Source organism: Phyllostomus discolor, chromosome 2 (assembly GCF_004126475.2).
Source record: "Phyllostomus discolor isolate MPI-MPIP mPhyDis1 chromosome 2, mPhyDis1.pri.v3, whole genome shotgun sequence".
Lineage (NCBI taxonomy): Eukaryota > Metazoa > Chordata > Mammalia > Chiroptera > Phyllostomidae > Phyllostomus > Phyllostomus discolor.
In genome coordinates this window covers 210,163,563-210,178,464 of record NC_040904.2, presented here as the reverse complement: position 1 = coordinate 210,178,464, position 14,902 = coordinate 210,163,563, and the positions used below count along the sequence as shown (strand labels likewise).

The following is a 14,902-nucleotide window of genomic DNA, read 5'->3' as shown; positions in this document are numbered from 1 at the left end:
TCAGATGCTGGGGTCACACTCCTCAACCTCCAAGGGCTGGACTCACACCTATGGGCACCCCCTCCCCGTCCGCCCCCGCCCCGGGTTTTCTTAGCTGGAGAGGTGGGACGTCGGTCACCGGGAGTGGGCACAGCGCGGAAAACACTCGGAGAACCAGAAGCTCCCTCCGTCCCTCCGGGACCTTTCCTAACCCCAGGGGATTTGGGCGTGGGGTGCCCGAACCCAACAGAACGATGTAAACTGGGATGCGGGTGCGCTAGGGGCTGGTTAGGGATCCCCGCTCCTTCGCGGTCCAGAAGCGCAGGACCTCCCGGTGCAGCGCGCCCACCCCCAAGGGCGGCCCGCGGAGGTTCCCTTCGGCAGGCACGGCGGATGGCTGGGGACCCGGGCCCGGCGGGCGTGCATGTGGGGTGAAGTGTCCCCAGCACCTCACCGGGTAAGCACGAGAACCACGAACCCCCGCGGGGCAGGAAGCGGAGGCGTGGCCTGGAACCCGTGGGCGGGGCCTGGCGGTGACGTCAGTGCACCGCCCCCTCCGCGGGTCCTCTCCTCCCAGTGCGCAGCGCCCCGGCCGAGTCCTCACCTGGAAGGACAGGTGTGCGCGTCTCGCATCTGAGGCTGACCGCGAGTGTCAGGTGAGCATCAGCAGGAGCCCCGTCCGGGGGCTGAGAGGAGGGTCCGGGGTGGGGGGTGCCCTCGCTCGACAGAGAGAGGGAGCCTGGTTGGAGCAGGCTGGCCCGAGGGAAGAGCTGACGTGGGTCTGTGGAGGTGCTGGACGCTCCCCAAACTCCCACGCCGTCTCCCGCTGTCGTCACGTTGTCCTGAGCACATAGGCTTCGGAGGGATGTGAAGGATGGGAAGCGGGAGAGGAAGAAAACAGCAGGTTCCCAGATATTGCAACCACAAATGTATGATTACGTTGTGCACGGCATCTTTGCTTCGTTGTAAAAGTTCCACGCGCTGGCTGCCTAGCTGGCGAGCGGAGGAAAGCAGGGGGGAGATCACCCGCGGCGTTCCCTCTCGGGCTCTGCTGTGCAGAAGCCTTTCAGCACAGCTTTCTCGTGCAGCATTTACAACCGTGGGGGCTTGCTCTTCCCCCTTGGGATGGTGTCACACGCATTTTCTCGTGCTGTTCTTAGTCATTTGTGTATGTGAGGTCATTATGTTTATAATGGCTGCGTAAGGTTAATTTGAGGGACGGGCCCTAGCTGGCCAGCAGTCTGAGCGCTCGGAGGAGGGATTCTCGGGGTGCAGGCAGGGAGGTGTGACAGGAAAAACATGGGCTCCGGGTCCCTGGGCCAAGACCGCCTCCTCCGACAGTGGGATCCCGGGAGAGACCTCTGCTGTCTCTAAGCGCTGGTCCTCACATCTGGGAAGTGGCCCCACAAAGGTACTCCCCCCCAGGTGTTGTGAGGAGCAAGTGAGCTAATTTATATGGACAGTCCTCCCCCTACCCCCTGTGATTCTGGCAGAAAGGGGGTCTCCGTGTTTGTGATCTCGGTCTTCTCCCTGGTTGCACTGATTTCCAGTGACCTGTCCCCTGGGTGCTGGTCTCCTGCCGCAGGCCCACTCCACGGGGCAGGGTCCGCCACAAGGCCCGGCCCTGCGCCCTGCGTCCTGCCACCAAAGTGGCGGTCACTGCACCTGCCTTCAGGTGCCAGGCTCGGGGCTCCGGGCTTCACGGACATCTCTCTCTCTCCCTCCCCTGAGGTGGGTGGTGTTGCCTCCCCGGTTTCTGGGATGAGGAAGCCGAGGTTTAGGAAGCTTTTACTCACTAGCCCAGCCACGCAGCCCAGAGGGAGCTGATTCGGGATCTGAAGCCAGCTTGCTGAAGCAGGGCCCCTGCCACCGCCGCTCCTCAAGCGGGAGCTCATTGCGGGGACCCTCAAACGCTGGTGCAGACCCTAGTGGCGCGCCCCGTCTGCAACAACAGTTTTGAGCGTGCGTTTTGCATTCAAATGTGTATGTATATATACACACACACACATATATATATTTGTTATCACTTAGGCATGCATGTTTTATTGTGCTGATGTGTGCATTATAAAAACATATGTCAAAATGGAATATTTGGAAGATTAAGATTGAAAACTAAGGAATACAAATTCGGATTTTTCCCCCACACCCAGTGGATCCCTCACTGAACTTCCTGGGTACAAGCACCCACTTTGGTGACAGCTCCCTCAGTGGTCGCCAGAACCCTCTAGATGCTTCCAGAGTGAGAGGGCGGGCTCACAGTGTCCTGAAGGTCAAGGGGACACAATGAGTGGGGACCTCAGGTACGCGGGCAGGCCCCCGTTGGCACACACTGAGGAAGACGAAGGCATGCTAAGGCGCAGTGCCCAGAGCAGGGTGAGGCGCCAGGTGGGTCTGGAAAGGCAATGTGGAGTCTTTCAGAACCTTCATGAACATTGGGTCAGATTCTCTTAAACCTGCTCAGCATCGGGTTCCTGCCTGTACCACAGGTGCATGGTCTCCAGCCCTCAGGCTCCTGTAGAGTTAGACATCTGGCCCGCGGTCGGTGCCCGGTGCGGCGCCCGGCACACTGGTAAACGCGTACTTGCCAGCTCTCTGGGTCTCCCTTCCATGTGCAAAACCCAACGTTGTTCTGAGCGAAACCGGTGGGTCGGCCCCATGTTCAGGGGCTTGGGATTGGAGACCCTGCCCGCCTCTGCTCCTCTTCGCCGTATCCCCCCGGGGGTGCCACTCGACTGGTCTCCCCAGAGTAGCCCCCCACCCCAAATGTCTGCAGCTCCTACTCCAGCCTGTTCACTCAGGCCGTTCCGCCCCAGCATCCCGCCCCCCAAACCTGCCCACCTTCAAACCCCGCCTCCCCCTGTGCTCCCCAGAGGCAGCTCCCCCGTTTCTCTGTGGCAGAGGCCTAGGGGCAGCCAGCTGGAAGGGGCTCAGGGGCTTGTCTGGACGCTGTATTTGTGTAGAGCCTCCTGCGAGGTGAAGAGACCCCAGTCACGCACCCCCAGGACGCCCCGGGGCAGGGGGAGAGGCGTGGCTTGCCACCCCTTGATGCCTTCACTGACCCCAGGTTACGTGGTCTGTCCGTGGCCCTCGCAGTCTAGCCTGACCTCGTTAGCATGTCGGTCCGTGTGTGTGTGTGTGTGTGTGTGCGCGTGTGCACAGCCAGCCTCCCCACATGGGTCATCACCCCCTGGCCAGCAGGGTTCAGCGCGGGTTTCTCAGGCCCTTCACGGAGCTGGTATCAGGAGGTGTTTGTGGACAGACACGTGAGGTGGCGAGGAAGTGATGGAGGGCCCCAGCGATGCCGAGCGGAGAAGAGTTGCTGCGGGAGCTGGGATCGTGAGCCATGGTGGTCACCTGAGTTCCCACGGCCCCGCTAATGAGCGGCCGTGTCCTGGGAACGGCATCCCGTGGGTTCCCACAGGATGGAGGGAGCAAGTTTTGGGGAGAGGTGGCGGTGGGGCACCCAGGAGGCTGTGACCCGCAGAGGGGGCAGGCGCGCCTGGAGGGGCAGCCGGGTGACAGACGAGGTGGAAGGAGGGAAACGGTGGGCAGAGGCGGGTGTGGGAGGCAAGGTGATGGGGCCCTTTGGGGTGGGAACGCTCCGGCGTCTTTAGTGCTCTGGGTCTGCGGGACACGGGACTGGTGCCCCTGCCTGCTCTGGGAGTCCATTTCCCCTGAGAAGCCCAGCAGCGCAGGGGACGCTGAGCGAGGGGCTGCCCCGGTGGAGGGGAGGGGGTGAGAGCCCCTCCACAGGGAGCCTGGGAGGCCCGGGGTGGGGTGGGGAGGAGCCATGGGCCTATCCCAGAGGGACGGAAAGCGCCACCCCTGCCTGCACCCCCATGGCCACACACCCGCACAAATTTTGTGGGGCACTCCTTACCAGCTGGGCACCCACAGGAATGCTTACCAGACGGGTTCTTTCCCTTAGAGCTTATGTTCAAGGACATGAAAAATGAACAAGTTAGTGTTTTCAGCCTACAGCAAGTGCCGTGAAGGAAACAGGGCGGGGCTCTCCAGGAATGGGGAACCGAGGGGAAGGGGGCCCACGAGATGGTGCAGTCAGGGAAGGCCCCCGGGAGGAGGTGACTTTTGAGCTGTGGCTTGAACATGCCTAGGGGGCGGCCGCTGAAGAACTGGGGCGCGGTGACTCCAGGCGGAAGGAGCAGCAAGTGCAAGGGCCCTGAGGTGTGATGACCTGGAAGAGGACGGGGAGGGAGCACAGCTCAGGGTCGGGATGAGGTCTGGGAGGCAGAGAGGAGCCCGATCAGGGCAGGGAAAGAGCGTGGACTTCACGCTGAGGACAGAGGGAGCCACCGGTGCATTTTCAGAGGCCGAGGAGCGTGACCTCACCGATGACAGACCTCTGCAGCATCCAAGCGCAGGAAGCAGGGGAGCGGCTGCTGGGCCCGGAATACACTTGGGAGGCGGAGCTGATGGGAAGTGCCGGTGTTTTGAATATGGGGGTGGGGGGCGGACCCTTCCCTCCTGCCCCAGCCCAGACGGCGTGTGACTGACCTCAGGGTCTTTGTCAACCTAGTACCTGGGTATGGAACGTATAGGCCACTCCCCATCCCGTCCAGCCCCTCGTTTACAGATGTGGAGGCTGAAGAAAGGGCTTGGGGGGGGTCCCCCTGTCCAGACCCCCAGAGAGGGGCTGTGAACCCTCCAAGTCCCCGCAGAGACTCGGTGGCTGAGCTAGCCCTCCAACTCGGCCTCCAGGCCCCGGGTCCAGGCCTCTCGCTGCCCCGCCCCTCGGCCTCTCCGCTGAAGATGGAGGAGGAGGAGGGAGGACGCACTGCTGGGGAATGACCTGACCAGACTGGACCGTGTGGCGAGGTCACCCCGGGGAAGCCCTGGGGGCAGGCAGAGGGGGTGGGACATCATGGAAGGGGCTGGGGCCGGGAGCCGAGGCCTCGCCGGGCAGGAAGGGGGCACCGGGGCTGGAGGACCTCCTGGACAAGTAGCAGCTGGGAAGAGGAAGGGCCCAGAGCAACTTCCTGCAGGGCCTCCTAGAGTGTGGGCCGCCAGGAAAGAGAGAGGGTGGGCACGGCCAGTGGCACCCCGGGGCTGCACAGGTCTGTGCACCTCCAACCCACCGCACCCCGAAGGGGCTGGGGGGGGCTCCTGCGAGGGAAGGTGAAGCAGCAAGGAAAGAAGAAGCCGGAGACACAGCCGGTGGTGCTAGACGGGCGCAAATCAGGCGGCCCGGATTTCACTCCCCGTCTGCTCCTCGGGCCAGTAACAATGTCAGCACCTCTCACTCAGGCGTCTCCTGGGTGAGGGTGTTTTAGGGGATGGCTCTCTCTATTACCCCCACTTACAAATGAGGCTCAGAGAGGTCAAGGAGCTCTCCTGGGGTCACGCAGTTAAACAGTGGCAGAGCCAGCATGTGGAGGCAGCTCTTAACCACGGGGGGCCGCTGTCTCGGGGTCCAGCTGTGACCTTGAGCAAAGCTGCCTGGGTCTCGGTCTCCCCACCTGTCGGATGGTGGGGTTGGACTGGGGGAGCCCCATGGGCCCTTGCGACTCTCGCCTCGGGCTCAGGAGTCTGAGGGAGGGGAGTGGGGACATGTCTCAGAACTGTGTCCTGCACCAGCCTGGGGGACATGGCCAAGCGCGGCCTCTGCCAGGCCACTCCATCCACTGGGGGTGGCTGCGTGAGTCAGTGCAGGTACTGTGTCTCATAGTGAGCCTGGCACACAGTAGGTGCTCAGCAAAGTGACAGTTCTTAACGTCTGTCAGAACGTGGAGGCTGCCCCCTCCCAGCCCACCCGTTCACGCATTCCTGTGTGCTGGGCGCCATGCTCCGCACTGGGGACACGGTGGTGCCCCCACACTGCATGAACTCCCCTGCCTTCGTGAAACTTGTATTCTAGGGGGAGACTAAGACCCCCCTCCCAATTCAAATGAGTACCATATGGAATATGCTAGACAGTGTGGTAAGTGCCAGGAAAAAAAAGAGGCAGGGAGAGTGGGGAGGTGGTGCCCTGGGGGGGTAGAATCTTGCTCTGAGAGCACCAGAGGGCTTCTCCACCAAGGTGACCTGAGAGGCAGGGCCGGAGGGTGGTTGGGGAATGAGCACGAGGCGCCTGAGGGGACAGGGCACCCAGCAGTGGGAACAGCCCGGGCTGAGAGCCTGGGCTGAGACCCCGGGTAGCAGACTGGGCAGGGCTGGTGCCAGGACCTGGTGCGCACGCAGTCAATGAGGAGCCCACCGTCAACACCCAGGTTGCAGAGCCCTGTGGTTTGGGAGGATGGAAATCTCCGCCCCATCGCCGGCTTCATCTGTCACAGCCTCCTGACGTGGCAGGTCCAGGGCTGTCCTCGGGATCCCCAGCTCGGTGCTCCGTCCGGGGTGCCAGGGAAACAGGTGCAAAGGTCAGATTGGACAGGTGCCGAGGGACTCTGCTTCCTGACCCGGTGCGGAGGCGCCGAACCCCAGGGCGGGACCCACGGGGAGCTGGGGTTTCCCCAACACCTACTGGGTTCCTACCGCACCTTCTAGGTGGGCGGGTGGGTGTGTAGGGTGGGGGCTGGGGGAACTCAAGCTGGCCACGCTCTTGGCCTTTAAAGCTGGGAGTTGAGACCCAGAAGGAACCACGCAGATTCTAGTCTGGAGAGAAGTCAGGCCCAGATGTCTTTTTTTTTAATATATTTATTTTTAGAGAAAGGGGAGGGGAAGGAGAGAGGGAGAGAAACATCAATGTGTGGTTGCCTCTCGTGCGCCCCCAACAGCCCTGACTGGGAATCGAACCAGCAACGCTTTGGTTCTCAGGCCGGTGCTCAACCCAGTGGGACATACCACCAGCCAGGGAGATTTCTGTGTCTTAAAATTCCTCAGCTGGCTTTTGTTTCTCCTTAGAGCTGAGCTGCAAAGCTCTTTAGAAGGAGGTTCGGGTGGTCTTTGAGAGGTGTAGGAAGGCAGACAACTTGGGCCCGTAACACAGCCAATCAGAGGTGGGGTTTGGGAGGCTTTTCCCCAGGCAGACGGTGGGTGGGGACAAGAGGAGGAGCAGGCCTCTGTGGGGAGGAGTGAGTCTTAAAACTGGCCAGCCCAGGGAACTGACCAGGATCTTGGGTTCAACCCGGGTGGGTCGTGCCGCTGGCCACCAGGTGTGGAACGGGGAGGGGACCCGCGACAAGACTGGGAGGGAAAGCTGCTGGCTGACGTGTGCCCGTAGGCAGGCCTGCGATTCCCTCCACGAAGAGCGGAGTAGCATTTAGTCGGTGGTCACCCGAGAGGATTCGCTGAGGTAGCCTCCTCTCCCCGTGCCGGCTGCGCTCTGCAGGTGCTGGAGAGGTACTCGCCCCTTCCGGACCGGGAGGGCCCGTGACTGAGAAGCAGGACCCAGGTTGGAAGGTTGGGGTGCTGAGGACGGGGGACACCGGGGTGCAGCCCGCCCCTGCTCAGTGTGCCAGGGGCTCTCGGGCTCGGGCCCCAGCCTGGGCACCGTGTCTCCCTTTCGGGGGACATGCGGCCTCGGGGAGGGCTGGCATTCCTCGACACGGGAGGCAGAGACCCAGGATCCAGCGTTAGTGAGGGTGGCGTGGAGACAGGTGGCAAAGGGAGGGGCACCGGCAGTGGAGTGGGGTGGCTGGCCTCTGGGACAGGGTCACACTTGGGGCCTCCAGGCAACGAAGGGAGTCACAAATATGGGTAAAGCAAGGTGATGTGAGGGGACAAGATGGGACCCTTGGGCTGTGACCAGGGAGGGCGGGCAGCCGCTGCCCAGGCCAGCTGAGCATGGTGGGGACCAGTGAGAGTTTAGGCCCAGAGGTGCTGGTTCTCCCAGTGCTGCAGGGAAAGTCGAGGATGTGGACCTGTGACATGAAATCTTTCTGTTTGAGAACATTGGGAATCGGCCCTGGCTGGTGTGGCTCAGTGGACTGAGCGCCGGCCTGTGAACCAAAGGGTCGGGGGTTCGATTCCCAGTCCAGGGCACATGCCTGGGTTGTGGGCCAGGTCCGCAGTAGTAGGAGCATGAGAGGCAACCACATGTTGATGTTTCTCTCCTTCCCTCTCTCTCTCTAGAAATGAATAAATAAAAACTAAAACAAACAAACATCGGGAATCAATGCACAAAACAAAAGAAATGAAAGCAAACACCAGGCTGGCCAAGCAAGTCCACCACCTTGGCTGGTGCCCCCGCCCCTTGCTCTGGTCGAGGTGGCCATGAGGGCAGGTCCCCAGCTGACCGCCGCCTGCAGGCCTCTCCTGGGAGGCCTGTCCTCCCTTCTCCTGGTCTTGGGGTCTTGGGCAGGAGCTCCTGGCAGACTCAGCTCCCCCCAGGCCGGTGGGGAGAACAGAGCCAATTGCTGCGCTGCCTGGCCCTGAGCAAACCCCTTCCCTCTCTGGGCCAGTTCCGGCTCTCCGACTGACAGCGCTGACTGACAGCTCCGACTGACAGCCCCGACTGACAGCCCAGTCCGTGGGGCTCCCACCAGTCTGGGCCCCGCGTGACTAAGTCCCTCCGGCTCCAAGGAAGATGCGGCTGTTGTGGAAGCGACTCTTCCCGGGAGCCGTGCTTCCGGGCGTGGGTACAACGCACTCGCGCTTTGCGTGTCCGGGCACAGCGGCTGTGTGAGTGGACCTGGGTCATAATTCGGAGCTTTGCAGCGACCAGGGTAAACACACCATTGTTTTAACATCGCTGCCCTGGAACCTCTCACGGCGACCCTGGAGGCCGGCAGGAGACCTGAATTAATTCTCCCAGTGACCCCGCGAGGGAGGGTCCTTCCCGCAAGCCCCGAACTCAGGGCCGGGACGCGGGCACTGGCGCCACGGCTGCGTGGGGCGCCCCTCGCGCCCCGGGGAGAAGGAGGGTAGGTTTGCGTCGGCCGTGTGCTCGTCCGTTTCAGCTGCAGGAAGAGAGCGGAGGGCGACGGGAAAGGTCTTTGCCTTTGGTTCTCCGTGGGGGGGAGTGCAGCTGCGCCCTGGCCACCTCCCCGGACCTTTTGCCAGCGTCCTTCCGTCTCTTCTGGTCCCGCCACTTCTTTCGCCCCCGAATCCGTCTGGCCGGCGGTGTCCGCAGCCCTCAGGGCCGGAAGTCGGAGTGCGCCCCAACTCCCTAAACCCTCCCGGTTCGCAGTAGCGCGTGTCCACCGCCTTCGGCGGGGCGCCGCCGGGCTGCGGGAGGAAAGGAGACCCCGGCAGGCGGCGAGGGGGGTGAGGAGGGTTTTGGGTCTAGAGCGCCCCAGCTTTGCGTGCGCCCTCCTGCGCACCCCGCGTTTCCCGGGTGTCAGTGTCTCGGTGTGCTCCCCGCCCCCCCCCCCCCGAATACCGCGTTCCTGCTAGCTGCCCACCCCCCCTCGCACGGCTGGGGGGCCGTGTTTCCCTGCTGTGGCCCCCCCAGCGTCCCCGGGAGCGGAGGGCGCGGGCCCTTTAAATCCTCCGGGGCGGCGGCGGGCCGGGGATGACATCAGCGGGCGGGCCCGGGGCTCAATGGGAGCCGGCGGGCGCGCGCCGGGCGGGAGCGCGAGCCGGCGGCGGGGGCGGGCGGGCTGGAGGGCCCGGCGGAGGGAGGCGGCGGCCGCGGCGGCGAGAGCCCAGAGCCAGAGCCCGGCCGGGGCCGAGCGGAGCGGAGCGCGGCAGCAGCGGCGGCGGCTGGGCCGGGAGAGGCTGGCACGCCGGGCGGCTCCGCGAATCCTCCGGCATCCGGCCCGGCGGGCCGCCCCCGCTCACGGCAGCCCCCGGAGCAGCGGCCGGGCACCGGCGCCTTCCCAGCGGGGTAAATATTGGGAGACCGGGGGCTCGCGGAGGGGCGCAAACCCGGGGGGAAACGGGGCTCCCCCCGCCTCTTTGTTTTTGCGCGAGAAGGAAGGGAGGGGAGGGCAGGGCAGGGCGGACACCCGCTCGTTAGCGCTCGGAAACCGGCGGGGGGAGGGGGGCAGTCCAGGCGCCGCCCGCTCGGCCCGGCGAGGACAAAGGCGCGGCTGAGGCCGAGGCGGAGGAGGAGGCGGAGGAGGAGGAGGAGGAGGGTGACTATTATTTTGCAGGCTTGCAGGGGGGAGCGCACCCCCCCCCCCCCGTCCGGCCTGCCTCCGCCTCCCCCAGCGTGGACCCTTCAAGGCCACTGCCCGCCCAGGTGGCCACCTAGGGCTCTGACTTGGGCGCGTTGAGGGTGGGGGTCCGGTGCGGGGGGCACTCGACACTGTGGACTCCGGCTTGTCCGCCAGACCCCGGGCTTCTGTCTGTCTGTCTGTCTCACCGGACAGCCTAGCAGCGCGTTCCCTTCTCTCCCGGCTCCGCGCTCCGGACCTGGGGGTCAGCCAGGCTGCGCCCGCGGGTGGGATGGGGGCGCCCGGGGGCCCCGCGAGGAGGGGTGTGTAGGCACCCAGCGCCGGCTCTGTTTTCCTTTGTGGAGAGAAAGGAAGGGGTGGGGGGTATTTGTCAGATCGGGTTCCCCGTCTCTGCCTGTGAGAAATCCGTGTTTTGCAAGTCTCTGTGGAGCATGGAACTCTGTGCTCCCGGCCGTCCCTGGAGAGAGGATTCCCAGGCTCCTCTGCTCACCCGAACTCCGAACGGGGTGGGCCCCCTCCCCAACTTTCCTTAGCTTTCTTGCACATTTCATTCTCTGCGCAGCCTCCCTCAGGGAGAAGGGGACCCAGAGTATCCAAGTTGCACCCCCGAATGCCTGTGTTTGGGGCTCTTTTGCTTTGTGTCTAGGATGTTTCCAATTTTTATTTTACTGGTCCAGGGTCCAGGGCCCTGGCCGGGGCGGGGGTGGGCCCCAGGGTGTAAGAAACTTCCCTGAGCCGGGTGCTTGGTAGTTTGTAATTGTAACTAACTGAAACTCCGAGTCTTCCTGTGGCCCTTTTTTTTTTCCTTCTTTTAAAATTGTTTGTTTCCCCCGCCCCTGCCCCCCATGGGAGAAGCAGCAAAGAACTGGAGAGCCTCACCCGTTCCCGACTCAGTCCCCTCCCGTCCCCTCCCGGAGGCCTCTGGGGCGGTGGTGGCGCTGGGACCCGGGCTCTGCCTGGGGTCTGCGCGGCCGGCGCAGGGCGGACCCTCCTGCAGGGTCAGTGGTCCGCACTTCTCTCCTCCCTCCCTTCCCTGCAGGCGGCCGGGGGAGTGGGGAGGGGCTGGGGGTCCCGTGCAGTGTGTTTATGTAAGACACGCAGACGGAGGGCGCGGGTATTTATATAACCCGGCGTGGGTATTTATGTAATATAGGATGCGGGTGTATCGAGGTGCCTTTCCGAGCCTGCGGCGTCCCCGGCTGCCGCGCGTGGTGTCTGAGTCGGCGTCGGCGGGGCGCAGGCCCCGGAGGGGTGTTTGTGTGTGTGTGTGTGTGTGTGTGTGTACACATCCGAGCCTCCCCCCGCCGGCCCGCCCCCCGCAGCGGGGCTCCCGGTGTGCGCCCGCTTTCCTTCTCTTTCGGAGTGCGCGCGCGCGGGTGCTGGGGATGCGAGGTGCGTGGCGAGTGGGTTTCCTGCGATTGTGGAGCGTGTGCAGCTGGCAGCCCTGGCACCTCAGCTGGGGCCGGGCCGGGCGTGGACGCAGAGGCCCTTGGTAAAGAGCCCAGAGTTTGGCCAGCCCTGGGGTGGAGGCTACTTCCTTGTGGCCACTGGGGAAGGGCTGGTGGCGGCTCCCTAGGCGCCAGGTGCTGGGGCTGATGTCGCCCCTGGGCAGGAGTTCCTGGCGCCTTGCCTCTGCGCCTTGGAGGGTTCCGGCCGGACCATCTGCAGCCTGGACCTTTCTCGTCTCCCTTCCCCGGTGCGGCAGGCTTTGGGGCTAGCACTTGGCGTGGGGAAGGGGCAGAACCTCTGTGCCTGGCACAGCCCCCCTGTGCCCGCCGGCGCTGGCATGCAATGAGTCCTTGCTTGTGAGGGTGCAAGGCCGCCAGGTGGGGAGGCCAGAACCCTGTGTGGGTCACAGGTGAGGAGACCGCCGCTGCCTTGGTGGGGTGGGGTGCGCAGGGGGCATGGCCTCTCTGGGCCTGAGCTTCCAGTCCACAGACGAAGGTGCCTTCCCCCCCACAGTCTTCTGTGGTAGCCCTCGAGTAGGCACTCCGAGATTGTGGGGGTCCCTCACCCCTCTCCCAGTGTCATAGTCCAGCGTCCCCCCCCCACACACACACAGTGGGAGCACCACCTCCTGCCAAGGAGTTTCCTCTTCTGCGGGCCAGCACCCAGTGCCCAGACCTTTGCCCCAGGCCAGAGCAGAGGGGTCTCTACCAGGGACCCTGATGTCCCACAGGCTTGGGGCGCAGGACGGAGGGAAGCCGTTCGCATCAGCACTCCTCCCCCTGCCCCACCTCCCATCCCCCCCACAGGAGCTCCGGAGCTGGGGCCGAGAACCTGGCTCTGGTCCCTTCGCTCGTTCAGCTGCCCTCTTAGCAGGCCCTCCTGAGGGTTCTGGGCCTGAAGGAGTCCAGTCGGTCCCAAACGGTGCGTCTGAAGAAGTGTGTCCAGAGCGGCCTGTGTGAGGTTCTTGGTGTCGTGAGGTCGGGAGGAGGAGACGCCGCCGCTTGCAGGGCACCCCGCAAACTGGCACAGCCTGGCTTCTGGGGAGAGCGGACCAGGCCGCGGAGCCCTGGCCTCTGCTTCTTGGCACCGGAAGCCCGGGGCAGGGATGGGGCCACGGCGACTCGGTCATTTCTGAGTCCAAGGGAGCTGGGGAGTTTCCTAGGGACCTTCTGTTCAGCTTGCTCTGCTGTCCCTGGAGTTGGAACTCGCTGGTGGTCGCCATGGTAGCACCCCCAGGACATCTGCTCCTGCATGCCCCGTCCCCATCACCCCTCTGTCCTTGATTTCCTTTTCAGAGGCTTGGGCCCGTTGTGACTGGCCTGCCCCTGAGAGGCTCCTATTGGAGGGTCCCAAGTGGGGGTCCCCCAGAGTCTCCCCCCTAGGCCTCGTCTCCATTTTGCTCTGAGCCTGCCTCAGCCATTGCCCAGATGTGGAGGCTCTCGGGCCGCCCGAGGGTACCTGGTTTCCCCTCAGGCCAGGCCAGGCCAGGCCGGTTCCCTTCCTGGACAGTCGAGGGGAGAGTGCTGGTCTCCCAGTGCCTGTGGCTTTGGCTGGCCTTCTTGGGGGGAGGGAGGGGGCCCCCACTCCCCCCTTCTCTGACCCCCGCGTTTCCGCTTCCCTCCACAGTGAGAGCGAATCATGGAGCTCCGTGTGGGGAATAAGTACCGCCTGGGCCGGAAGATCGGGAGCGGGTCCTTTGGAGACATCTACCTGGGTGAGTGTGCGCGGCTCCAGCCTGGTGGCTCCGGGGCCCCTGGGACAACTCTGGGGACAGGGAGGGGGGAAGATGCCAGGGGTTCAGGCTGTGAAGCTGGCACTCGGTTCCGGAGCTGCGATGGCATGTTTTAGTCACTTTGTCCCCAGGGCCACCCCCGGTGGGGGTGGAAGCGGCGGGCTGGGGTGAGGCAGGCTGAGGGGCTCCTCGCACAGACAGGGCGAGGTCCCTGCTGGCCGCAGCCGGGCAGCGGAGCGTATTTTTAGCTCTGGTTCCGGCTGTGGATGCCCTCGGCCTCTCGCCGGGCGTGGGAAAGCCCAGGCCGGGAGAGCGCCCCGTCCCTCGTCTCCTGGGAGGATGCTGCTGGTGGTGGCTGGAGAGGCCAGGCTACTGCCCGCTCCCGCTCGGCCCCTCCCCCGCCCCGTGGTCAGGCCCCCTCCCTGCAGTCCGGCCTCCTGGAGTTCAGCCCAGGCAGGCTTCGGAAGGACGCAGGCCCCGCCCCCGCCCAGCAACCTCGGGGGAGGCCGGGGTCCTCGCTTTTAGGACTCTCTCCCTCCGGATGTGCTTCCTGTTCAGAGTCTGAGTTTGCGCTCGTTTCGTTGTTTTAAACAAATCACTGACGTCTCACCCTGCTTTCGCCAGGCGGGCGGGGAGTAAAGAGACGCCTGTCTTGGACCGCCACTTCCAGCCTCCCGAGGGGCGCGGTCATAGGGGGCAGAGGGGGCGTCCAGTTCTCCGCGCACGTGCTCTGTGCGGACGTGCCCAGCCTCCCGTCCCAGCGGCCTCTGGAGACGGCCCCGCACTGTCCCCACGTCACTCACCCAGAAACGGGAGCTGCGTGGTCAGGGTGGCCCCCCAGGGTTCTCCCAAAAACTGGGAGAGGCAGCCCTTACGCCCCCAGCCCTCTGTGTGAGTGACCCGTCGGGCGGGGAAGACGGTACGTGGGAAGGGGGCATCGGGCAGACCTGGGCTCCAGGCCTGGCTGTGTGTGGCCGCTCGGGGCCTCAGTGTCCCCTTCTGGGAAGTGGGAGCGACCATGACGCCTGGCGGACCCAGGGCTGTCGCGAGGAAGCAGTGGCACGGCGCGTGGCCTGCGAAAGCGTCGTAACCGGCGCAGCGCACTGCCTGGCGCCCAGGAGCGCCCCCTCCTGGAAGTGCCGAGGGCAGAGCGGGAGGAAGGAGGGGTGCGGGCTGGAGCGGTTTCGGAGGCTTGTCTGAGACGCGCGGCTCCACAGGGGCAGCAGGCGCTGGGGTGCGCGCCCTCGGCCGTCCCGGTGCCCAGCGTTCAGCCTGCCCAGGGTGGGCGTTGAGTGAAGCCGCCCTGACGGAAGAGCGAGGAGATGGCTGTCGCCGGCTGCGAAGGCGTGCAAAGCGGCCGCGCTTCGGGCGGGGCAGGAGGAGGCTGGGGTTTGGGGGCAGGTCCGGGTCAGGGCCCCGGTCCGCCTCTCACTTGCCGTGAGGCTCAGGACAAGTCACTCTCCCTGAGCCTGGCGTCCCCATCTGTGACGCCCGCGCTGTGTCCTTCCGCGTGTGGGATTCGGCTGCACGTGAAGGGCCCTCCTGTCTTGGGGGTTCCTGGGCTCGGACGGGAGCCTCTGACCGAGGGGCCTGCAGAGGCCGCTTTCGGTGCAGACACACACCTGCTCCCAGACTACGCCCTCCCAGTGCGGGCCTTCTGTAGATTGAAGGGAATCTGAGGCCCAGAGAGGGGGAAGGGCGGGCGAGCGTCCCTGGTCCATGT

General features: G+C 64.7%; 1 protein-coding gene across 9 annotated transcripts in view; it reads left to right on the top strand.

Moving 5' to 3' along the window:
- The first annotated feature begins 550 nt into the window (after nucleotides 1-550).
- The window catches only part of LOC114513457 (casein kinase I), a 32,417-nt gene continuing 18,065 nt past the window's right edge, over nucleotides 551-14,902 (top strand). For 2 of the 9 annotated variants that reach the window (XM_036019630.1, XM_036019629.1), the window contains exons 1-2: nucleotides 9,466-9,706; nucleotides 13,074-13,161. In XM_036019630.1, coding sequence (XP_035875523.1) covers nucleotides 13,086-13,161 — 76 coding nt within the window. In that variant the 5' untranslated portion in view covers nucleotides 9,466-9,706; nucleotides 13,074-13,085. Of the gene's footprint in view, nucleotides 636-9,460; nucleotides 9,707-9,964; nucleotides 10,064-11,738; nucleotides 11,857-13,073; nucleotides 13,162-14,902 lie in introns of those variants that run through there. The other 7 variants (XM_036019631.1, XM_028532774.2, XM_036019626.1 and 4 more) reach the window with 6 other exon arrangements.